The sequence below is a fragment of the Anomaloglossus baeobatrachus genome, chromosome 4, assembly GCF_048569485.1.
Source record: "Anomaloglossus baeobatrachus isolate aAnoBae1 chromosome 4, aAnoBae1.hap1, whole genome shotgun sequence".
Lineage (NCBI taxonomy): Eukaryota > Metazoa > Chordata > Amphibia > Anura > Aromobatidae > Anomaloglossus > Anomaloglossus baeobatrachus.
In genome coordinates, this window is record NC_134356.1 from 625,895,589 (window position 1) to 625,922,300 (window position 26,712).

Here is a 26,712-nt window from a genome sequence, read left to right on the forward strand (position 1 = left end):
GAGTGCTGCCCACCCTGCGCCCCCAGGAATGATGGGGGAGTGCTGCCCACCCTGCGCCCCCAGGAATGATGGGGGAGTGCTGCCCACCCTGCGCCCCCAGGAATGATGGGGGAGTGCTGCCCACCCTGCGCCCCCAGGAATGATGGGGGAGTGCGGCCCACCCTGCGCCCCCAGGAATGATGGGGGAGTGCGGCCCACCCTGCGCCCCCAGGAATGATGGGGGAGTGCGGCCCACCCTGCGCCCCCAGGAATGATGGGGGAGTGCGGCCCACCCTGCGCCCCCAGGAATGATGGGGGAGTGCGGCCCACCCTGCGCCCCCAGGAATGAAGGGGGAGTGCTGCCCACCCTGCGCCCCCAGGAATGATGGGGGAGTGCTGCCCACCCTGCGCCCCCAGGAATGATGGGGGAGTGCTGCCCACCCTGCGCCCCCAGGAATGATGGGGGAGTGCGGCCCACCCTGCGCCCCCAGGAATGATGGGGGAGTGCGGCCCACCCTGCGCCCCCAGGAATGATGGGGGAGTGCGGCCCACCCTGCGCCCCCAGGAATGATGGGGGAGTGCGGCCCACCCTGCGCCCCCAGGAATGATGGGGGAGTGCGGCCCACCCTGCGCCCCCAGGAATGATGGGGGAGTGCTGCCCACCCTGCGCCCCCAGGAATGATGGGGGAGTGCTGCCCACCCTGCGCCCCCAGGAATGATGGGGGAGTGCTGCCCACCCTGCGCCCCCAGGAATGATGGGGGAGTGCGGCCCACCCTGCGCCCCCAGGAATGATGGGGGAGTGCGGCCCACCCTGCGCCCCCAGGAATGATGGGGGAGTGCGGCCCACCCTGCGCCCCCAGGAATGATGGGGGAGTGCGGCCCACCCTGCGCCCCCAGGAATGATGGGGGAGTGCGGCCCACCCTGCGCCCCCAGGAATGATGGGGGAGTGCGGCCCACCCTGCGCCCCCAGCAATGATGGGGGAGTGCTGCCCACCCTGCGCCCCCAGGAATGATGGGGGAGTGCTGCCCACCCTGCGCCCCCAGCAATGATGGGGGAGTGCTGCCCACCCTGCGCCCCCAGCAATGATGGGGGAGTGCTGCCCACCCTGCGCCCCCAGGAATGATGGGGGAGTGCTGCCCACCCTGCGCCCCCAGGAATGATGGGGGAGTGCTGCCCACCCTGCGCCCCCAGGAATGATGGGGGAGTGCTGCCCACCCTGCGCCCCCAGGAATGATGGGGGAGTGCGGCCCACCCTGCGCCCCCACCAATGATGGGGGAGTGCGCCCGCAGCAATGGGGGAGTGCGGCCACAAGGATGGGGGAGTGTGCCCTCACCCAATGACCCTAGTAATGGTGGAGTGTGTCCCCCAGCGACTCCAGGGATGGAGGGCTCACCCACCTTGCGCCCAGCGACCCCCACTAATGGTGGAGTGCGCCCAGCGACCACTGTTAACTGCTGAATGTGTTTGCCCAGCGACCCCCCTGGAATGGCTGAGCACACCTGCCCAGCGACCCCAGTTATAACGGAGCGCACGCGCCCCATGCCCAGCAATCTAAGTAATGGGTGAGTGCGCCTGCACCCTGCGCCCCCCCCCCTGGAATGGAGAAGTGTGCCCGCCCAGCGACCCCCTGTGATGACTGACCGTGCTCGCCCAATGACTCGGGTAATGGCTGTGTATGGGCGCTCAGCGACCCCCAGTGATGGCTGTGTGCGCCCGCCTAGCGATGCCAGCAATGGCTGAGTGCGTCCACTCTTCCAACCCCGGCCCTGCACCCTCCTGAGCTGGCCACTCCTGTGCCTGCTCTGCCAGCCTCGGACTGTGGTCCCTCCATCGCCCTGTGGCCTGCTAGTGCCTGCTGAGTATCTTCACCTACCCTTCGCCCCTCCAGCCCCGGACCTCTGCCTGCCTTCAGCACTTCCAGCCCCCCCCCCCTTGCATCTGTATTTACCACCTCACTCCTTGGGTCATGTTGGGCCTCTGCTAATCTGATATTATTGTTCCATTGTAAAGACAGATTGTCAATCTCCAGAATATTAGATGATTCCCTTTTAGTCTTCTAATATATTTTTTTTCCCTTTGTGCTTTAATAATGTGTGATCCATAGAGGTGATACGAGACCGGACGCTGTGGTCGGGGATGAGCCGGCGCTGTCTGTGCCGTCCACTGCCCTATTATTACGTCTTATCCCTATAGACAACCTTACGTTGGAGAGAAGCAAAGGTGTCGGGCGGGTGCGGAGGAGGAAAGAAACGTGTAAAGACGGGGGTTTAGATTGTTTGTTTTGCAAACACAATATAATCCAGGAGCCCAATTCCCAGAATGTTCTGGATCCTCCCAACAGCCGCATCACAGGAGTCATCAGCGCAAATTCTCACATTCAAGTGCAGCTCAATAAATGAGAATACCATAAAGTGAATTTATTTCAGAAATTCAATACAACAAGGGAAACACATATTATATAGAGTCATTACACACAGAGGGATCTATTCCTATATATTATATAGTCATTACACACAGAGGGATCTATTCCTATATATTATATAGAGTCATTACACACAGAGGGATCTATTCCTATATATTATAGAGTGATTACACACAGAGGGATCTATTCCTATATATTATATAGAGTCATTACACACAGAGGGATCTATTCCTATATATTATATAGTCATTACACACAGAGGGATCTATTCCTATATATTATATAGTCATTACACACAGAGGGATCTATTCCTATATATTATAGAGTGATTACACACAGAGGGATCTATTCCTATATATTATATAGAGTCATTACACACAGAGGGATCTATGTCAAGTGTTTATTTCTGTTAATGTTGATGATTATGGTTACAGCCAATGAAAACCCAAAAGTCATTATCTCAGAAAATTAGAATATTATATAAGACCAACCGAAAAATGTTACACTCAACAGAAATGTTGGCGCCTACTGAAAAGTCTGTACAGTAAATGCCTCAATACTTGGTCGGGGCTCTTTTGCATGAATTACTGCATCAATGCAGCGTGGCATGGAGGCGATCAGCCTGTGGCACTGCTGAGGTGTTATGGAAGCCCAGATGGCTTTGATTTGATAGTAGCCTTCAGCTCGTCTGTATTGTTGGCTCTGGGGTGTCTCATAGATTCTCTATGGGGTTTAGGTCAGGCGAGTTTGCTGGCCAATCAGCACAGTGATACTGTGGTTAGTAAACTAGGTATTGGTACCTTTGGCAGTGTAGACAGGGGCCAAGTCCTGATAGAAAATTTAAATTTACATTTCCAAAAAGCTTGTTGGCAGAGGGAAGCATGAAGTGCTCTAAAATTTCCTGGCATACAGCTGCGCTGACTTTGCTCTTGATAAAACACAGTGGAGCTACACCAGCAGATGACATGGCTCCCCAAACCATCACTGATTGTGGAGACTTCACACTGGACCTCAGCAGCTTGGATTGTGGCCTCTCCACTCTTCCTCCAGACTCCGGGACCGCGATTTCCAAATGAAATGCAAAATTTACTTTCAGCTGAAAACAACACCTTGGACCACTGAGAACAGTCCAGTTCCTTTTCTCCTTGGCCCAGGTAAGATGCTTCTGGTGTTGTCTATTGGTCATGAGTGGCTTGACACAAGGAATGTGACAGTTGTAGCCCATGTCCTGGATACGTCTGTGTGTGGTGGCTCTTGAAGCACTGACTCCAGCAACGTCCACTGCTTGTGAATCCCCCCAAATTTTTTAATGACCTTTTCTGAACAATCCCATCAAGGCTGTGGTTATCCCGGTTAATTGTGCACCTTTTTCTACTGCACTTTTTCCTTCCACTCAACTCTCCATTAATAAGCTTGGATACAAGACTCTGTGGACTACCAGCTTCTTTAGTAATGACTTTTTGTGGCTTACCCTCCTTGGAGTGTGTCAATGACTGTCTTCTGGACATCTGTAAAGTCAGCAGCCTTCCCCATGATTGTGTAGCCTACTGAACCAGACTAAGGGACAGTTTTAAACATTTAAGAAGCCTTTGCAGGTGTTTAGTGGTAATGATTCTAATTTTCTGAGACAATGAGTTTTGGGTTCTCATTGGCTGTAAGCCATAATCATCAACATTAACAGAAATAAACACATTAAATAGATCCCTCTGTAATGACTATACAGTGGATCCTTGGTTTACGAGATTAATTTGTTCTGTGGGTGTGCTGTTAAACCAATTTGCTAATATAGCAAAGCACATTTTCCCATAGGAAATCATTGGAACTCGGGCAATTCGTTCCACAACTTCCCTGTTGGGCCATTACACACACACACACACACACACACACACACACACACACACACACACACACACACACACACACACACACACTCGTTATTCTCACCTATCCTCCGTTCCCTCGGTGGCCTCTTCCCTGGTTATTGCAGTCCACGGGCATGTGGACCGGTAACAATTGCGCCGATGCAGGGGCTGTTGCTGTCGGTGCTTCAGTGCAGCTAACGTCATACACATGAGCCGCTTGCCTCTGATTGGCCAGCTCGCTGACGTAATAGGCCTCAGCTGCCTGCCTCTGATTGGCCAGTGCGATGCCTGTGGGAGGTGTGCAGAGATGGCTCAGCGCCGGCCAACAAGAGGCCAAGACGGCAGCAGCCTCTGCACGGTCTGCATTTGTTACCAGATCCACGTGCCTTCGGGCCACAAGAAGTATCCAGAGCAGGTCTAAGTGCGGTAAAAATTACGGAACCGGAAGTGTGTGCGTTGAGTATTTGCTCGTACAGCAAAGCTTGCTCGTAAACGGAGTTACAAATTTACAGCAAGCTTTGCTCGTATAGTGAAATACTCGTAAACCAAGGTTCCTTTGTATATAATGTGTTTCCCTTTTCGTTTTGAATTTCTGAAATTTACTTTTTGAGGATATAATTTATTGAGATGCGCTTGAAGTTTATTGAAATCCCTTATTGTATGTGCGGACACTTTCAGGCCATGTGCCGACGGTAGAAAGTACCTGCGGACATTTCTGCAGGTTCACGCAGCAGCTCCCCGGAATCCGCAGCTATCCATTGCTGCCATATATCTGCTTTAAACCTGCGGAAACAGTGCAGATTTTGTGCGTTATTCCTGTGGATTTCCCCACTGTATCTCCATAGTGGAAAGGTGGGAATTCCGCAGATAATTCTGCATGAATAATAGACATGCAGTTACGTGTGGATGCGGGAAAGCCGCAGCATTTTCCGCAGCCGCAAAAACCACAGCATTGATACAGCACTCCCCAAATTCCATAGGATAACATGGGGAGTGTCTGTACTTGCGTAAACCTACGGATTATCTGGAAAATCTAGAAAATCCACGGGTTTTCTGCAGCAAAATCTGCAGGTACTTTCTCCTGTGGCCTCATTCACACTTTTTTTTTTTCTTTCTCCATGGACAGAAACAATTATACCAGTCTTCGAGGCTGTTGACAGTTTTTTTTTTTTTTCCTTTTTCTCCAAGTGATAGATCAAACATGGACTGTTGTCGCTTTTTTTTTTTTTTTTGATAAGTCTCAGATCAAACTCTCTCATTCAAATCAATGGGTCTGGGCAAAAGTCGGAAAAAATATATATTATACGTGCGTATATGTGTGTGTGTTTTATTTTTATATATATATGTGTGTATATATATATATATATATATATATATATATATATATATATATATATATATATATATATATATATATATATATATATATATATATATATTGCTGTGCAAGAGTCTTAGCATTTTAGGCAGATGTGTGGGGAAAGCTACAAAGTGTAAAGGCTTTTTTCATGAAGAGAAGTGCTAAGATTATTTTTAGTTAAAATGTAGTGAATGATCAAAAGAGTGAAATCTTAATCAAGCCAACCATCCATCCATTGTTTTCAAACTATCATCGAAGTATAATTTCTTCTGTCACTTATCACTTACACACAGTCTTTGAAGGAACTCTGCAGGAGGTTGTTCCACACATCTTGGAGAACCCATCCCACATCTTCTCTCGATGTCACTTGTGCAAATTCTCTTGTAATCCCACCCAGACTGGATGATGAGATGATGGATCTGTGGGGGCCGGATCTTCAGTTCCAGGACTCCTCCTTATTCTTTTCGGTGAAGATGGCTCTTAATGACATTGGCTGGATGTTTTGGGTCATTTTCTGGCGACAGAATAAATTTGGAGCCAATCAGACACGTCACTGATGGTATTACATGAGGGGTAAGTATCGGCCTATATTTCTCAGCCTTGAGGACCCTATTAATCCTGACCAAACCCCACATTTGCCAGGCTCCGCCACCATGCTCCACCGTTCTACAGACCCTCATTATTGTGCCCTCCAGCCCTTCAAGAAGCAAACTCCCTTCTGTTACAACCAAGTATTTACATTTTTGAGTCCTCAGTCCGGAGCACCTGGCACCATTTTTCTGCACCCTGTTTTTGTACACAGGCAAATTTTTTGGCATGGCGTAGGTTGTTTTTTTTTTTTTTTTTTTTTTTTTTTTTTTTTTTTGGGCCAAAGTTCTTCAGATCACTTGTGGCCAGACTTCTCTGAACAGTAGACGGCTGTAGCTGGTCCCAGTGGTCGTTGCTTGTTCTGAGCTGATGGCACTGCTGGAGCTGGACATCTTCAAATTTCAAAGGGAAGTAAACATCATGTGTCTTTCATCTGATGTACTGATTTTCCTTGGCCGACTACTGCGTCTACAGTCCTCAATATTGTGACTTTCTTGGTGTCCTCAATGCTGAGAAATACAGGCAGATACTTATCAATCATGTAATATCATCAGGGCAGCGTCTGGCTCCAAATTTATTCTCCAACCGGATTACGACCCCAAACATGGTGTACAGCCAACCTCTTGAAGAACTATCTTAAGTGTAAAGAATAACAAGGAGACCTGGAGATGATGATCCGGCCCCCACAGAGTCCTGATCTCTGCATTTCAGTCTGACTGGGATTGCATGAGAAGACACAAGGATTTACTTAAAGGGGTTATCCGGCTTATTTTGCCTTTTTTGTCATTTCCCTATGGCTGCATTGGGGCAGGTAAGTAGATAATGACTACCTACCTGCCCTGCTGTCAGCCCCTCTCCCCCGGCTCAGAGTGGTCATGTGACTGCTCAGCTGTGATTTTGCTGCTTCCTGTGACGTCGACAGGTGCAGAAGGTTATTGACGGGCATTACAGACAACTTCTTGTTGCCCCCTGCTGGTTGGGTACCATTCGTGGAATCCCTGCCCACCTTCCCACGCACCCTCCCACATATCCCGTTGTGCAGTGGTCTCAAAGACGCTACCGGTATGCTGCATGCGGCCCCTGATGCTGCTTGTGGTCCGCAGGCCTGTGACCCCATTGCTAGTCGCTGCCTGGGCGGCTTCTGACAGAGCTTTATATCAGAGGACAGATGTCCGGGCGCTGTGCAGACGCGAGCTCTGTGTACAGCTACTGCAATGATCAGCAGCCAGCCAATCAGAGGTCAGCAGTGGATAACTGAAGAAGCTGTATACAGAGCTTGCGTCTGAGCAGCGCCCGGGAATCTGTCCTCTGATATAAAGCTCTGTCAGCTGGACATTACTATAAGAAGAGGACCAGAAGGCGGACATTACTATAGGATGGGGCACAAGGATGGGGCACATTATTACATTATTTGTGCCCATATTGTCCTCTTTTAGAGATCAGTGCTGGGCAGACTACTGACAGCCAATGAGTGTGCAGAGGGAGGGGCTGGACATTGAGGTTGGGCGGTGCCAACCGTGACAGATTTCACAACCAAGAACAGGAAAAAGTAAAGTTTGCTCGAGCTGCAGGTAAATAGTGTCTGCAGAGATTAAAGTGATTCAAGAGGAAGAAAAGTCAAACAAAAAAAAAATATATATATATATATATAATGTCGGGGTGTTTTATGACAATACAGCACAGAATAGCATAAAAAATGTTTTGCGTTTCGCGGACAACTCCTTTTAAGCCTCATCCACACAAGATCTGGGGTTAGTTCTCCAAGATGTTTGGAACAACCTCCCTGACAAGTTCCTTTTAAAACTGTGTTCGTGGGAGAATTGACGCTGTTTTGACAGTAAAGGGCGGTCACATCAAATATGGATTCAGATTGATTTCTGTTTTTGTTCATTCACTTAATTTAATTTTAATTTAATAAAAAATAAACACTTCTATTTTGGAAAACCTTCCTATTGTGCAGCATTTTGGCTATATCATCCGCACAGTACTGTATGTGTGTATATATAATATGATAGACCTATGGACTAAAAATGTGTAGAAATATGATCCAGCGCTCTGATGAAAAGTAGTCCAGTTTGTCCTCTTTGCCGAACAGATACCCAGCCGACTGACGCCTGAGTCGGAGATGACGCCGGCAACTCTGCCTTAGCAGTGATCTGCTCTCCAATCATATCAACCTGGAAACCTCCGCACAGAAATCTGCTATAATGCTCAAGTGCTTTAGTTTATTAAGATCCGGCAAGCAAACAGATATGGTCTGACGTCTGGACCTACATGGAGGACTTTCTCAAGGACATCTGTATGGTGTGATCCGGGCTGGAGAGAAGTGGTGGAGTCTGAGGCCGGGCTACGCTATTGCCATGAGTCACTGAGCCAGGAGAATGGAGGAATAAAGCTGGGCTCAACTGCATACAAGAGGAGAGGTGCTTAAAGGGAACCAAACATCCGCATTTTCCTATATAAGGTGCATCTAGTGCATTACTGGCACTATCATGCACAGTGTGTACATACCATCAGGGGGCAGCTCGGGTGTTTAGGCTGTGAAATCCAACTTTATAAAGTTTGAAAATTCATGCACTTTTTGATTGACGTGTGCACCTCTCTGCTAATGTCCGGGCGTGTTATGCACGTGTATCTCCGCCCCCCCATCCGCCTGTTTCTCCCTCTCTCTGGTTGTTTGCAAATTTTTCTCTTCAGAAACATGACGCCGGAGTTGGCGCCTGCGCCTAGCGCTTATCTCCGGCGCCATGTTTCTGAAGCCCACAGTACTTAGTATTTTGCAGTAGAGGGTGGCGCATGCGCCCTCGCTTCTTCAGATCCCGTTGTGACCGTGGGAGCGCGCGTGGTCACAACAGGACTGCAGAACAGCTGATAGGCGGACATGATTACCTCTTCCTCCTTCCTCCTCCTCCTCCTCATTATCCTCCTCCAAACATACCTTAGGGTCAGTGAGAAGAATCCTGCTGTCTGCTTTTTCCTGTGGCGTCCCCGTGTCCTAGGCTATGCTGGCACGGTGTCGTAGCTGCAGGTAATCGCGTCCTCCCATCAGCTGTTCTGCAGTCCTGTTGTGACCACGCGCGCTCCTGCGGTCACAACGGGATCTGAAGAAGCGAGGGCGCATGCGCCGCCCTCTCCTGCAAAATACTAAGTACTGTGGGCTTCAGAAACATGGCGCCGGAGATAAGCGGTATGCGCAGGTGCCAACTCCGGCGCCATGATTCTGAAGAGAGATATTTGCAAACAACCAGAGAGAGGGAGGAACAGGCGGGGGGGCGGGGATACACGTGCATAACACGCCCATTAGGAGAGAGGTGCACACGTCAATCAAAAAGTGCATGAATTTTCAAACTTTAGAAAGTTGAATATCACAGCCTAAACACCCGAGCTGCCCCCTAATGGTATGTACACACTGTGCATGATAGTGCCAGTACTGCACTGGCTGCACCTTATACACGAAAATCCTGATGTTTGGTTCCCTTTAAGGGAAATAGGGAATTCAAATATTATAGCAAATCCCAAGCACGCAAATGCAAATGACACAAAGATAATGCAAATGAGATTTATTAGGCTATCTGCAGAAAGAATCGCCACTACCAAAATAGAGCAAAACCAACGTTTCGGCTGTGTAGGCCTTTATCAAGGATTTGCGTGTCATGAAATCATGCATAGGATTAAAAAGAAAACATCCGGGGACTGTGATAGGACGCCTGCCACACGGCCCTGCTGACACCCACGTCCTCTGGGACCCTGTCCCCACTCCTGGCTGTCTTAAGCAACTTTCTGCTGATATTAAAACGCCGCACGTCCATCGCAGTCCCCGGACGTTTTCTTTTTCGTGGGCGGGAGGAACGCCCTGGGCTGACAGGGTCGTGGACTACCTAGCTGCTCACCGGTTCATTATGGTCACCTTTTAGAGAACATATTGAGTTTACTACAATAATTCATGTTTCTCTAGATTTACAGTCAGGGCCAGAAATATTTGGACAGTGACACAAGTTTTTGTTATTTTAGCTGTTTACAAAAACATGTTCAGAAATACAATTATATATATAATATGGGCTGAAAGTGCACACTCCCAGCTGCAGTATGAGAGTTTTCACATCCAAATCGGAGAAAGGGTTTAGGAATCATAGCTCTGTAATGCATAGCCTCCTCTTTTTCAAGGGACCAAAAGTAATTGGACAAGGGACTCTAAGGGCTGCAATTAACTCTGAAGGCGTCTCCCTCGTTAACCTGTAATCAATGAAGTAGTTAAAAGGTCTGGGGTTGATTACAGGTGTGTGGTTTTGCATTTGGAAGCTGTTGCTGTGACCAGACAACATGCGGTCTAAGGAACTCTCAATTGAGGTGAAGCAGAACATCCTGAGGCTGAAAAAAAAGAAAAAATCCATCAGAGAGATAGCAGACATGCTTGGAGTAGCAAAATCAACAGTCGGGTACATTCTGAGAAAAAAGGAATTGACTCGTGAGCTTGGGAACTCAAAAAGGCTTGGGCGTCCACGGATGACAACAGTGGTGGATGATCGCCGCATACTTTCTTTGGTGAAGAAGAACCCGTTCACAACATCAGCTGAAGTCCAGAACACTCTCAGTGAAGTAGGTATATCTGTCTCTAAGTCAACAGTAAAGAGAAGACTCCATGAAAGTAAATACAAAGGGTTCACATCTAGATGCAAACCATTCATCAATTCCAAAAATAGACAGGCCAGAGTTAAATTTGCTGAAAAACACCTCATGAAGCCAGCTCAGTTCTGGAAAAGTATTCTATGGACAGATGACACAAAGATCAACCTGTACCAGAATGATGGGAAGAAAAAAGTTTGGAGAAGAAAGGGAACGGCACATGATCCAAGGCACACCACATCCTCTGTAAAACATGGTGGAGGCAACGTGATGGCATGGGCATGCATGGCTTTCAATGGCACTGGGTCACTTGTGTTTATTGATGACATAGCAGACAAGAGTAGCCGGATGAATTCTGAAGTGTACAGGGATATACTTTCAGCCCAGATTCAGCCAAATGCCGCAAAGTTGATCGGACGGCGCTTCATAGTACAGATGGACAATGACCCCAAGCATACAGCGAAAGCTACCCAGGAGTTCATGAGTGCAAAAAAGTGGAACATTCTGCAATGGCCAAGTCAATCACCAGATCTTAACCCAATTGAGCATGCATTTCACTTGCTCAAATCCAGACTTAAGACGGAAAGACCCACAAACAAGCAAGACCTGAAGGCTGCGGCTGTAAAGGCCTGGCAAAGCATTAAGAAGAAGGAAACCCAGCGTTTGGTGATGTCCATGGGTTCCAGACTTAAGGCAGTGATTGCCTCCAAAGGATTCGCAACAAAATATTGAAAATAAAAATATTTTGTTTGGGTTTGGTTTATTTGTCCAATTACTTTTGACCTCCTAAAATGTGGAGTGTTTGTAAAGAAATGTGTACAATTCCTACAATTTCTATCAGATATTTTTGTTCAAACCTTCAAATTAAACGTTACAATCTGCACTTGAATTCTGTTGTAGAGGTTTCATTTCAAATCCAATGTGGTGGCATGCAGAGCCCAACTCGCGAAAATTGTGTCACTGTCCAAATATTTCTGGACCTAACTGTAGTTAAAGGAACTCTGCATGCATAATTGAGTCTCCTTATTATTTTATTAGTTCAGGGTCTCTACATAAAGATTCAGAGACCACCATATGTAGTATCTGTGCCGTGTCCTTCCACCTCCTATGGTAATAACGTAACACAGCGTGAACCTTTGTGGCTTTGAAGCCTTGAGAATAGATCCCTTCCCGGCGCTCTGAAGTGAAGGAATGGAGCTCGGCAGTAGGACCTCCCATCAAATCTGCAAGTTATTACTAAAGTCGTCTAAATCGATTCCCAGATCCGTGGTCCAGCACCTTCCATCTCCTCGCTTTTGTCCCTGGTTCCTCTTCTGATTAGTAGGATAGACGCAACATTATCAATAAAATAAAGAAACAACAAAGAGCCAGCACCAATGTGCACTAAGGCATCAAATATTCCAAACTGTATTATAAAATTTTTTTTTTTTTTTTTTTTTTGAGATTTTTGGCAAAAAATTGCAATTTCTTGAGCTGCTTCGCCACGTCACGGCAAATCTCATTTGAAGCAGTCCTACACTAAAATATTTTTATAAAATGTGCCATGCGGCCTCACATATAAATAGCAGAACTGCTCTCAGCAGCACTCACCTGGTCTATTGCAGTCCCGTACCCATGACTGAGTCATGGCTGTGGGCGGGACAGGTCCAAGCAAATGCTGCATGAAGTATATATAGCCTGTGGACAAAGCCTGATGACATCAATAAAATGTAACCTCCCCTAAGCAGAAGAGGCGCTGTCGGTGCCGGCCGGTAGGAGGCCCCTGGACCATAGTCCTATAAATCTTTTTCTCTGCTCTTCTGTAATTCCCACCTCTCCTCTATATTGTTGTATTTGTGATGGTTCTGGTAAATGCTTGTGATGTTACTGAACAACTTTGTGCTTTGTCTTTTTAGGTCCTAGAAATATAGGTGGGGGGCGCCTGTCCTGATCCTAGAGGTCCTGCCCGCCCCCCACCATGGGCAACGCCGCAACGGCCAAGAAAGGTGGTGAGATTGAAAGTGGTGAGTATACGCCAAGTCTTATAAGACTGTTTTTCCATTAATATTGGAGCCGTCAGCTGCCGTTTCTCCAGCTGGGTCAGTAGGTGTTTGATCCTTTTGACTGTGCAGAGCCGGGATGTGTTGGTAAAAAAGGCATTTTAGGTGACACCAGAGACAGGATGATTAATACCCCGCAGTAGACCCAAGTCCTCCATTGTGAGCAAATATCACTAATCTCCAGCATCTAGGCCCGGCCTGCTTTCTATAGGCCTGGAGAGTGACAGTATTTCTGAAGGGCATATTTGGGTTCGGATGACCTCTTGGAGTGATCCTTTCTTGGGAACATTCCTTATACACAAGTAGCTCAGGAGAGACACTGGGTTGGACTTCAACACATCTTTTATATAGACCATCTTTTAAAGTCGAAGCATCGCACTATCAATTTCCCACTATTAGGAGTCTGACATCTGGGACCCCCATTGATCCTAAGAATAAATTGGCTGCATCCCCTTCAGTGTTTTTTTTTTTTTTTTTTTCCTTACAGTGGTACCCACCCCACTGTGGAAATAACTGCCCACAGCTCCATTCACACGCAGAGCATTGGCTGCAGCGCTCTGCACACGGGATGGCCGTCTGCACACGGGATGGCCGGCTGCAGCGCTCTGCACACGGGATGGCCGGCTGCAGCGCTCTGCACACGGGATGGCCGGCTGCAGCGCTCTGCACACGGGATGGCCGGCTGCAGCGCTCTGCACACGGGATGGCCGGCTGCAGCGCTCTGCACACGGGATGGCCACAAGGCTCCCTGTGCTGGGAAGAATGGTCCCTGGACTCCGCTCTGAACTAGCTCAGTCGTCCCCTTTATTCTTGGCATCAGTGAATGTCCCAGAGATCAGATCCTCGTAGATTGTAAGGTCATGTCAAATCCAAAATAATCGCTCACTAGATGGACAAAAGTATTGGGACACGTCTTAATTCATGTTTGATATTGAGTCCTCTCACCCCTGGTGTTTATAACCGTTGCTTCTGGCCCCCCCAGTGTATAACACCTGGACAACCCCCCTCCCACACCGGTGTGTAACATCCAGTCCCCCAGTGTATAACATCCTGGCCCCCTCCCTGGTGTATAACATCCGGGCCCTCGAATCCCCCCCTGCCCCACCCGGTGTGTATAACATCCGCGCTCTCCGCCCAACCCCCCCCCCCCTTTCCCCTCGTGTATAACATCCGGGCCTTAACCCCACCCCCCTTCCGAGTATGTAACATCTGGACCCTCATCCCCGATGTATAATATTCGTCCCCTTGCCATGCTGTCTCCCGTTGCTGACATTAGACTGAATGGCTTGTGGAAAAGATCTCACTGATACCAGTGTGGTTCTGCAATAGAAGCAACCGATGTAACAAGTCCCTTCATGACATGTTTTCTCTCCTAAATCTTCCCCCATCCCCTGTGAGTGATATTATTGAGAAGTGGAAGGAGCCAGAGCAACTTGGCCACAAAAGTGGAGAGACCACGTAACGTTACAGAGCGGGGAGCCGAGTGCTGGGGAGCATTGAGCAGAAAAGTCACCACCGCTCTGCTGACTCCATAAATCCAGAGTCCAGACCTCCTCTGGTGACATCAGCACAAACACTGTGTCCGCCGGGAGTTTCATGGCTGAGTAGCTGCAGCCGTACATCACCAGGCACAATGCCGAGCGTCGGATAGATAGTATTCTGTGCAGTGACGGATCGCACTGCTCTAAACCCAGACTCCTCCATCACCCTCAAGATAGAGAATACCAGAACGGTACTTGCTTGACTGCATTGTGCCAGCAGATTGGTGGAGGACTGGTAATGCTATAGTGAAATTTTTCAGTAGTCGATCTTGACCCCCTTAGTTCCAGTGAAGGGAAATCGTAATCCTTTAGCATACCAGACATATTGAACATTTGTAGCTTCCAGCTTGTGGGAAGTTTGGAGAAGGCCCTTTTCTGTTCCCTACAACAGTGCCCAGTGTACAAGGGGCCATAAATACATGGTTGGGGGTGTTTAGTGTGGGAGACCCTGACCGGCTGCACAGATCCCGGCCTTCAACCCCATCCAACACCTTAGGGATGAACTAGAATACCAATACGAGCCCGGCCCCCTGATCGTGTCCCAATACTTTGGTCCATATAGTGTGTATACCTATATGTTTTTAGCCACACTATATAATTAGATGAAGTACTGTAACTGGTAATGTTGCCTAACACCCCCCCCCTCCCCCTCCCACAAATAGAAACAAAGCACCTCTCCAAAACCTTAATGATTTCTGTGAGTCACATGACTTTAGCAATCTTGTGATCTTATTGAGTACGGGTCACAGAATTTTTGGGGTAAGTCACTGTTATTAGTCAGGAGCGGCTCCTTTAATTGGCGCAATGAAAGTGTTCCGTATAAGTGAAATGATTGTGCTGGATATTCCGAGCTTTGCTTTGTACCTCGAACCTATCCGTAGCCATTCTTCATCCTCAAGTCCCATACATTAAAGCTCTAATCTGGCATGCTCGCAACGGGCAGGTGCTGGATTACTGAATTTTCATATCATTGGATTATTTTTTTATTTTTTTTTTTTTTTACCTGAGTTCATACATGATGATTATTAAGCGGACATTCATCACTATTTGGTTCCAATTCCCGACCTCTTGCTGTGCTACATCGGGGGCCTCATTTATCACAACTGTCTGACGGATGCTATGGCCTATGGTAAACCGATCCGAGACTAGGTCCCGTTTTCTTACACTGTAACCGTCCTCTTGTGAGCAGATTGTCGGTGTCTTCCTCCAGACCCGCCCCCTTCCTCCAGACCCGCCCCCTTCCTCCAGACCCGCCCCCTTCCTCCAGACCCGCCCCCTTCCTCCAGACCCGCCCCCTTCCTCCAGACCCGCCCCCTTCCTCCAGACCCGCCCCCTTCCTCCAGACCCGCCCCCCCTTCCTCCAGACCCGCCCCCCCTTCCTCCAGACCCGCCCCCCCTTCCTCCAGACCCGCCCCCCCCCTTCCTCCAGACCCGCCCCCCCTTCCTCCAGACCCGCCCCCCCTTCCTCCAGACCCGCCCCCCCCTTCCTCCAGACCCGCCCCCCCTTCCTCCAGACCCGCCCCCCCCTTCCTCCAGACCCGCCCCCCCCTTCCTCCAGACCCGCCCCCCCCTTCCTCCAGACCCGCCCCCCCTTCCTCCAGACCCGCCCCCCCTTCCTCCAGACCCGCCCCCCCTTCCTCCAGACCCGCCCCCCCTTCCTCCAGACCCGCCCCCCCTTCCTCCAGACCCGCCCCCCCTTCCTCCAGACCCGCCCCCCCCTTCCTCCAGACCCGCCCCCCCCTTCCTCCAGACCCGCCCCCCCCTTCCTCCAGACCCGCCCCCCCCTTCCTCCAGACCCGCCCCCCCCCTTCCTCCAGACCCGCCCCCCCCTTCCTCCAGACCCGCCCCCCCTTTCTCCAGACCCCCACCCCCAACCTTTTTTTTGTTTTTTTTCTCCAGACCCCCCACCCCTTTTTCCCCACCCGTTTCCTCCAGACACAATACTCCCAACTCAAGATCCCCCCCCCCCCCCTCCTGCCTAGCACCAGCTGTTGCTCCTATCTCAGTAATAGGAAAATCCGTCTTTTCCGAATACAAATTTTACTACTGACAACAAAGATCAGACCAGGAGGAAAGAGCAGATTTCCCCAAAAGATGTCATGTTTCCTATTGTCATGTATACTATTGATTTATGAAAAAGTGAAAAAAACTGTTCGGAGCTGGTTGCGATTTGCTATCAGGCCATTTTTCCTGTATCGGGACTGTATTGTATCGCACAATGTTGGAAGATTCCTTACCGCAGAGCATTGCACCCCCCGCCCTATCTGTATAGAACAAGCCGAATAATAGGGAGAACGGTATCTTCTGGGTTTGGACACCTTGTAGCTGGGATTCGAGTGCAGGTTACATGGTCTCGGTGGCAGCCTTTGGGCTTTCATCGCAGTCGCGAGGGCTACGTAGGCAGTCACGTCTCTTTACGAGGTTTGAGGACGTTGCAGGTTATTAGTGTGAGAATTAATGAGAGGGGATTTAACGTTGTCATCGCTCGTCACGTCAGAAGAGTAATTAAAACCTTGTGATAATGGCAGACGGGGTTTACATGTAATCGGTTAAAAAGGCCACAGCTCTGATGGAGGTTTTGGACAATTACCAGGTGACTGGACCAAAGTGCCCAAGTACTGTGTAAATAATGGGTTAATGGCGCCACGCCGCAGGTCACTTGTAATGAGCTTTTATCCCGGGTTAATCCCCTTTAGCAGATATAAATAGCTAGCCCGTCCCCTCATAACAGGGTCAGACGTGGGCTGTTGCATCTCTTCCTCCCACCTCCTGTTCAGGGCTCCGCAGATCATTGCACCCACTGACAGCGGATGCTCCGTCTCCGTAGCCGATGCTCTCCTCCACCTTTCGGCGCTGGAAACTGGCTACGTCACCGTTCGGCTCCTCGACCCCTGCTCTGGACCGAGAGGAGTTTGAGCGTTACGGTACTGGATGAATTGTGGCTGCGCAAAGTTGTGTGTGTGTGTCTGTGTGTGTGTGTCTGTGTGTGTGTGTCTGTGTGTGTGTGTCTGTGTGTGTGTGTCTGTGTGTGTGTGTCTGTGTGTGTGTCTCTGTGTGTGTGTGTCTGAGCAGGATGACAAGTGCAGGATTGTTGTGCAAAATATCCTTCATCGGGCAAATACACGTTCCGATTTTTTTGCTTTTTATGAAAAATATCTGCGTTACGGTGGTAAATCCCCCTTAGGGTGGGCCGTATCTATACCCACTTTACACCAATAGCTGTTGTCGCAGTTTATTAAAGGGACGTACGTAGCTTTTAATCTCCTTGTTGATTTGAACAGTTTCTCATTTTTGCGCCGTTCTTCACCCATTCAAAAGAATGGGGGGGAAAAAAAACCTCGCGTAATTTTTACGCAGCTTTTTTTCCTGCCAACACTCACGTTTTTGGTGCCAAAAATTTTACTTCATCTATTCAATGTATGCACACACCCTAAGGCCCCTTCACACACCCGTGTTTCCGGTACGTGTTTGGTCAGTTTCCTCACGTGCTGGAGACACGGGCACACGTAGACACATTAAAATCAATGGGTCTGCGCACACGTGCGTGTTTTGCCATGGACTGTGTATGCGTGGAGCATACGTGTGTCCTTGTGCTCCACATGTAGACATGTCTGTTTTTCTCTGGCATCACGGTTGTCGCACAGACCGCACGGATGTGATTCGTGTGACACGCACCGGAGAAAAAACACGTGTGTGAAATAAAAAGAATTTCTATACTCCCCTTCTCCAGCGCTGCTGTCTCTGCCGCTGCTGTCACTTGCTTCTGACCCCCGCTCATTATGCTCATCGCATATTCACTCCACTGCGGGCCAGAAGCAGCAGCAGCGGGGAGTCGGCAGGGCGGGAGACCGTAGATCAGGGACAGGTGAGCAGAAAGTTCCCATTCTCCGTGTGTTATCACGGAGAACACACGTGTGCCATAAACACGGCACACGGAGGACAATATGAACCTTTGACACGTCCGTGACAAACATGCGTGATTTTCACGGATGTGTGAAAGAGGCCTAAGACGGTCTATTTTTTGGGGTTTTTTTGTTCTTGTTGATGAACCTTTCAACAAACCTTTCACGTTGAACTGGCCACAGAGTGGAATAAATTTATTTTTTTTTTTTTTCGCCTGTCCACTCTGGAGATAATGGTATTTAAAAATTTTGACTTCATGAGTGAATTTTCTTTAAGTCCAAATGGGTGTTATCAGATAGTTTTCACTGGTGGGCGTGTACTTCTGCTGTTACTTCCTGTTTGATTGGTCAGCGTCACACAGGGAGAGGAAGTACACGCCCACCAGTGAAAACTAACTCATTAGGTGTTCGAGATATATATATATATATATATATATATATATATATATATATATATATATATATATATATATATATCTCTATCTCTCATTGCAAATATCACTGCAAAAGAGAGGTGAAATTAAAAACAAAAACTGATTTATTTTGCTGTACAGCCGCTATTAAATCGTGTGTCCGGGTCAACGTGAACCGTTTGCTGAAAGTCCTCTTTATTTTATTGCGTTACCTTGGTACATCTTTAATAGATTTGTCAATGAAACCTTTCGAGCTTAATTCCTTCTTCACTCTGGGTAGTGTTTATTACAGCCGTACTGCCCCTTTAACAGAGTTATATGTGACATAGAATGATGACAATATGTGTCTGTCCTTAATATATCCTCAATGACATGAGCGCAGAGAAGATGCTTATTATGGAAAAACAGTCTTTCCCCTCTTATTAGTCTCCTCCCTTTCTCCTTTCTCCTCTCTCCTCCCTTTCTCCTTTCTCCTCTCCCCTCCCTTTCTCCTTTCTCCTCTCTCCTCCCTGTCTCCTTTCTCCTCTCTCCTCCCTTTCTCCTCTCTCGTCCCTTTCTCCTTTCTCCTCTCCCCTCCCTTTCTCCTTTCTCCTCTCTCCTCCCTGTCTCCTTTCTCCTCTCTCCTCCCTTTCTCCTCTCTCGTCCCTTTCTCCTTTCTCCTCTCTCCTCCCTTTCTCCTCTCTCCTCCCTTTCTCCTCTCTCCTCCCTTTCTCCTCTCTCCTCCCTTTCTCCTCTCTCCTCCCTTTCTCCTCTCTCCTCCCTTTCTCCTCTCTCCTCCCTTTCTCCTCTCTCCTCCCTTTCTCCTCTCTCCTCCCTTTCTCCTCTCTCCTCCCTTTCTCCTCTCTCCTCCCTTTCTCCTCTCTCCTCCCTTTCTCCTCTCTCCTCCCTTTCTCCTCTCTCCTCCCTTTCTCCTCTCTCCTCCCTTTCTCCTCTCTCCTCCCTTTCTCCTCTCTCCTCCCTTTCTCCTCTCTCCTCCCTTTCTCCTCTCTCCTCCCTTTCTCCTCTCTCCTCCCTTTTTCCTCTCTCCTCCCTTTTTTCCTCTCTCCTCCCTTTTTTCCTCCTCTCTCCTCCCTTTTTTTTCTCCTCTCTCCTCCCTTTTTTTTCTCCTCTCTCCTCCCTTTTTTTTCTCCTCTCTCCTCCCTTTTTTTTCTCCTCTCTCCTCCCTTTTTTTTCTCCTCTCTCCTCCCTTTTTTTTCTCCTCTCTCCTCCCTTTTTTTCTCCTCTCTCCTCCCTTTTTTTCTCCTCTCTCCTCCCTTTTTTTTCTCCTCTCTCCTCCCTTTTTTTTCTCCTCTCTCCTCCCTTTTTTTTCTCCTCTCTCCTCCCTTTTTTTTCTCCTCTCTCCTCCCTTTTTTTTCTCCTCTCTCCTCCCTTTTTTTTCTCCTCTCTCCTCCCTTTTTTTTCTCCTCTCTCCTCCCTTTTTTTTCTCCTCTCTCCTCCCTTTTTTTTCTCCTCTCTCCTCCCTTTTTTTTCTCCTCTCTCCTCCCTTTTTTTTCTCCTCTCTCCTCCCTTTTTTTTTTCTCCTCTCTCCTCCCTTTTTTTTTTCTCCTCTCTCCTCCCTTTTTTTTTTCTCCTCTCTCCTCCCTTTTTTTTTTCTCCTCTCTCCTCCCTTTTTTTTTTCTCCTCTCTCCTCCCTTTTTTTTTTCTCCTCTCTCCTCCCTTTTTTTTTTCTCCTCTCTCCTCCCTTTTTTTTTTCTCCTCTCTCCTCCCTTTTTTTTTTCTCCTCTCTCCTCCCTTTTTTTTTTCTCCTCTCTCCTCCCTTTTTTTTTTCTCCTCTCTCCTCCCTTTTTTTTTTCTCCTCTCTCCTCCCTTTTTTTTTTCTCCTCTCTCCTCCCTTTTTTTTTTCTCCTCTCTCCTCCCTTTTTGTATTATTCCTTCACTCCCAATGTATTGCTGATCGATCTTCAGCTCACCGAGCGGTTAGGTAATATGGACCCCCATAAGTGTATTGCGAGGGGCTGGGGTGAGCCGGCACCAGACACGGACGGTGCTGCAGCATGTTGTTTCTTGTCCCAGTGCTGGATTCACAGCTACAATGCTCTTAATGACTATGGACATGGGGAAAAAAGTGAATAACCACAGAGAGGAGATCATAAAATACAATTTTGATAGAAAAAAGTAACCTTTAAATATTAAAGGAAAACGGTCCCCTTTTCCCTCCAACCCAGGAGCATTGATACCTTTGTGCCCAAATTCCCTCCCTAACCAGCCCTGTATAACGCTATTCACCGATATCAATGTTACAAAAATACGACTTATAAACCTCGCTGTCCCTTTTCTAATTAGGGCCTTGACTAGTCGCAGGGGCGTTAGTTCCACAGACTAGTTGGCCTTTTTTCCCTGTGGGCATGAGAACATTAATTCCACGAGCCGTCAGTACTGCCAGCTCCTGGAAGTCTCGCACATGTGCATGGGTCATTTTGGCCCCGTCAGTGCACCTTTTTAACACTAGAAGTCCCAGGAATTTCGAGCTCCATAGGGTTCCAACGGTGGAAATGTTAAATGACCCCTCTCTGGGACTTCTAGTGCTAAGCTGGGTGCACTCTTCCCGGCTTCATTAGGCGCACTGCACTTCACCTGAAGTTGAGGAGATGTGTGCGTGTCTTCTGGACTTCTGGTCATGCGCAGTGCATCTAATGTAGCTGGGAAGTTTCCACCAGGCTTCTGAGGCCCACTGACGTGACATGCGCAAGATTTCCATTAGCTGGCGGTGACACCTGCTCGTGGAAATTGTTATCCCGCCCACAGGGGCCTGATAACATGGAAAGAGGGCCAACTAGTCTGGGAAACTGACACAACTTTGACTAGTCACGGGTCTAATTAGCATAGAAACAACGAGGTTTAGAAGTATCTTTTTAAACACTCATATTAGTGAATAGCGTTATACAGGGCTGATTAGGGAGGGAGTTTGGGCATACAGGGATCAGTGCTGCTGGGTTGGAGGGCACAGTGGATCTGCAGGGGGAAGGGGCCAAATACACGAAAGTTCACAAAGAAATTTAAAACAGGGCATTATATAATTGGTATTGTAATCTCTATATAAATATTCATATATTATACTTCATATGTGTAAGATATATAGCACAAAGTAATGACTAAACATATCAAGTAGAATTAAATATGATTATGAAATCTTAGATAAGATGCAATATCAAACATCAGACATACCATACAACAGAGAACACGTAGATGAAAATCTGCAGGGCTCCGACGCACGTTTCACTCAAGGAGTCGAATTAATGTTTTTAAAGGCAATCTGTCACCAGGTTTTTGCTCCCCCATCTGAGAGCAGCATAATGTAGCGATAGACCCTAATTCCAGCGATGTCACTTACTGAGCCGTTTGCTATGTTTTCTCTGCTGCAGATCTAGCAGTTATACAGAGCTCATGATTATACTGGACTACATGCAGCACGCCAAGTAGTCCTGTATTGATGATAATCTGCTGATTAAACAGTGATTTTATCTAAACTAAACAGCTCAGTAAGTGACACATCGCTGGAATCAGGATCTCTGTCCCTACATTATGCTACTCTCAGATTAAATGGCAAAAACCTGGTGATGGATTCTCTTTAATGACCACCTGCTTCTGAATGTGTTTTGTAGGAAAAAGGAGACCTCATAGAAGTGTCTGCACACTCTTGAGCTGAGGTTAGGGGGGATTTGACTGTGATCCGGAAGGGGGAAATGGCAGAATGCCGTATAGTGTTCTATACACAAGCAACAGATTAGTTCTAAAAAGTCATTTGAAGGCACAGGTACACTTTAAGAAGTTTACCTGCAATTTAGAGAACTGATCCTTTATTTTCTTGTATGTTGTCCAAAAGTGGAGAATGTTGTTAAAAAAAATAAATAAGATTTGGCCCCCGGTTCATCAATACTTGGCATTGTGCACACCGCTGTTGATGAGGAGCTTGCCCGTTAATGAATCGGGTGCGTCTGACCAATTCCGAGCCCCTTCGTGCCCTCTCCAAATCCGAGGAGCTGGTGTCGCCATGCTTCGTTACGCCCAACTCTACCAATTTTGGTTGGATGTAGCTGATATTGGTGTAAAAAAATGTCAAAAGTCGTGAAAATATTGCAACTTTTCAAAGTTTTGGCTTTTTCTTTATGCCAGAATTCTGCTGTTATCATTGTGATGAATCGGGGGCCATAATTATGTGAACACAAATGTAATGAAAATTAATAAAATAAGGTAACATTTGTCCCAGTCCATATGACCCTTTCCCCCTCCTGGTTTTGAAATGGTTAAGGTCGCCCGGTTGGTAGGTGCCGTCGTGCGAGTCTCCGTCACTGGAAGTTCTGCGGAATGTCAAGGATTTTCCCTGTAATGTAAACTTCCCGGTAATCCCAGGAATATATGGGACAGCGGATGCACAACACGTACTGTACAGACCATTCCATTAATGTAGGGATCATCAAGTCTGGGACATTGCCTCCCGCCAGCTCCCAAACTGAAGGGTTAATGGAGCTACGTAGAACCTGTTTGGTCCAAATAAGTTAACGCCCACCTTCTCACAGTTACAGAACTTTCCAAATAGTCTTCATTTAATTCTTTGCTCTTTAGTTTCTGTAAGTACATATCCTAGAGCGGACTACTCTGTAAGCTGGATAGTCACAGTGCGCTCTCCCCTTCCCTACCCTCTGTGTTAGAGATCACAGGAGGCACGGTGAGGAGGTGGCGATCTAAACAGTATGGAGAGGGGAGAAATTATCTACGGTCTCGGAGAGGGTGGAGAAAACAGGCATGAGAAAAGAAAGAAATAAGTGCAAGATAGAAGCTGTATGGTTAAAGGGAACCTGTCACCAGTTTTTTCACTATTAAACTAAAAGTGTCACCTTCTGCAGCTCCTGGGCTGCATTCTATGAAGGTGCACCTTGTTCCCGGACTCCCCTTGCAGACCCCAAAAATAACTTTATAATACATGACCGTTACATATGCTAATGACCTGTGTGGCTCAGATGGGTGGGCTCTTTTTCGGCTCCTGTCTGTGTGTAAATAGGGAACTGCCATATTCCCTAGCTCTTAAAAGGGAACCTGTCACCAGATTTTTCACTATTAAATTAAAAGAATCCCCTTCTCCAGCTCCTGGGCTGCTTTCTATGAAGATGCACATTGTTCCCGGACTCTCCTTGCAGACCCAAAAAATAACTTTATAGTACACTAGCTGAACTATCCGGCTTCGCCCGGGTTAATAACTGCTGTTAACAAAATAGTCTATCTCTGTCTCTTTCCCTGTCTGTCTCTTTACCTCTCTTTCCCTGTCTCTCTTTCCCTCTGTCTCTTTCCCTGTGTCTGTCTCTTTGTCTGTCCCTTTACCTGTCTTTGTCTCTTTCCCTCTTTCCCTGTCTGACTGTTTCCCTGTGTCTGTCTCTGTCTTTGTCTGTGTCTGTCTCTTAACCTGTCTCTCTCTTTCCCTCTCTTTCCCTGTCAGTCTGTCTCTTTGTCTGTCTCTTCGTGTCTGTCTCTCACCCTGTCTATGTCTGTCTCTTTCCCTGGCTGCATTGTGACACGCCAACATTCTATATAAGGGCGTGGCTGCACATGCTTCTGACGTTCTGGCTGCACTGTGGCTCCCAGCTCCATTCGCTTTAATGGAGGCAGATTTTTTGGCGAATAACTGTAAAGAGCGGGGTTAAAATTTCCCCTCAAAATATAGCCTATGACGCTCTCTGGGTCCAGACGTGTGAGTGCGCAAAATTTTGTGGCTGTAGCTGCGACAGTGCAGATGCCAATCCCGGACACACACACACACACACACACACACACACACACACACACACACACACACACACACACACACACACACACACACACACACACACACATACATACATACATACATACATACATACATACATACATACATACATACATACATACATACATACATTCAGCTTTATAATACATGACCATTACGTATGCTAATTACCTGTGTGGCTCAGATGAGCGGCTCTTTTTCAACTCCTGTCCCCCATCCTGCCGCTGTTCGCCGTCCTCCTTTCTTGATTGACGTCATCATTGAGTCCTCCTCCTCCTTGTTCTTTCAAATCTCGCGCCTGTGCAGTCACGTCCGCTCGCGCAGGCGCAGTTTGCTCTGCCATATCGTGGGAAGAGCAGAAAACATAGCTGCCCTCGCTCGCGCCAGTGAACTATTTGTGCAGGCGAGAAATTATGGTCGACGCTGTGCATGGCGTCACTGCGTCAACCTCATACCCAACATAATCCTCGTGCCTGCGAATTTAGCTCACAGACATGCGCGAGGGCAGCTATGTTTTCAGCTCTGCCCGCAATATGGCAAAGCGAACTACGCCTGCGCGAGCAGACATGACTGCACAGGCGCGAGTTTTGAAAGCGCAACGTGGATGATAACAGAGTAGTCATCACATCAATCAAGAAAGGAGGACAGCGAATAGCGGCAGGAGGGGGGACAGGAGCAGAAAATGAGCCCGCCCATCTGAGCCACACAGGTAATTAGCATACCTAACGGCCAAGTTTTATAAAGTTATTTTTGGGGTCTGGAAGGGGAGTCAGGGCCAAGGTGCACCTTCATAGAATGCAGCCCAGGAGCTGCAGAAGGTGACACGTTTAGTTTAATAGTGAAAAATCTGGTGACAGGTTCCCTTTAAAGCTAATGAATATGGCAGCTCCCTATTTACACACAGATCCAGCCTGTATTACAGAGAGGGACACTCTTAGAGGAGAAAAATCTGAATTTTGGATCAGTCTGAAAACTGCATATTAGGTGCAATTTTATTAACTAAAGGTAACTGCTAACATATGTAAAATGATCTATGTCCAATGTGTCCGTGGCTTTTAAGGAATCTCTAGTAAAATATATTATCCAGCATCGGTCAGAAATTTGGACACCCCTTTTCATGTAGCAGTGTTCCTTGTTCTTATTGGAATATGTGCATTGTAGATTCAGACCGGCTTTAAAACTCGAAGGAGTTAGTATTGATATTCTCTCGAGCTTCTTCATCCGGCGGTCACATTCTCATTTTTCTGACAACATATACAAAAAACAATTTTTTTTTTTTTTTTTTTTTTGAGACCACATCACATTTGAAGTGACTTTCAGGGTCCTATGTGAGAGAAAATACCCCAAAGTGACACAACTCTAAAAACTGCACCCCTCACACTGCTCAAAACTGCATTCAGGAAGTTTATTAACTTTTAAGGTGCTTCACAGGAACTAAAGGGTGCTTTACACGCTGCGACATCGCTAGCGATCTCGTTAGCGATGTGACACGCCAGATCGTAGATGCGATCTGCCGAGATCGCACATAGGTCGTTTTTATAGCGCCGGTCACATGTGCGATCTCGGCAGATCGCATCTGCGATCTGGCGTGTCACATCGCTAACGAGATCGCTAGCGATGTCGCAGCGTGTAAAGCACCCTTTTAAGCAATGTGGAAGGAAAATATGAAAAATGTTTGTTTTTCCCACACAAATACTGCTTTAACCCCAATTTTTTCTTTTGTACAAGGGTAATTTTGCAATTTCTCCTAAGTACACGGATACCCGATGTGATTGAAAACTACTGTGTGGACGCACGGTAGGGCTCGGAAGGGAAGGAGCGTTACTTGAACTTTTGAAGCAAAAAAATTGACTGGCATAGATAGCGGAGGCCATGTTGCATTTGCAGAGCCCCTGATGAGCCTAAAGGCCCCGTTACACACAACGACGTATCTTATATATCGCCGGGGTCACGGATTCCGTGACGCACATCCGGCATAGTTAGCGACGTTGTTGCGTGTGACATAAAGGAACAACCATTAACGATGGAAAATACTCACCAAATCGTCCATCGTTGACACGTCGTTCCTTTTTAAAAAAAATCGTTGATTGTAGAGGATGCAGGTTGTTCGTCGTTCCCGAGGCAGCACACATCGCTACGTGTGACACCTCGGGAACGACAAACTGCAGCTGGCCGCGGCAATGCGGAAGGAAGGAGGTGGGCGGGATGTTACGTCCCGCTC

At 47.7% G+C, this 26,712-nt stretch overlaps 1 protein-coding gene across 3 annotated transcripts in view; it reads left to right on the forward strand.

Moving 5' to 3' along the window:
• Nucleotides 1-26,712, forward strand: part of LOC142304190 (cAMP-dependent protein kinase catalytic subunit alpha) — a 120,798-nt gene that overhangs the window by 769 nt on the left and 93,317 nt on the right. For 2 of the 3 annotated variants that reach the window (XM_075346323.1, XM_075346324.1), the window contains exon 2: nt 12,734-12,841. In XM_075346323.1, the coding sequence (XP_075202438.1) occupies nt 12,796-12,841 (46 nt within the window). In that variant the 5' untranslated portion in view covers nt 12,734-12,795. Of the gene's footprint in view, nt 1-12,733; nt 12,842-26,712 lie in introns of those variants that run through there. The other variant, XM_075346322.1, reaches the window with a different exon arrangement.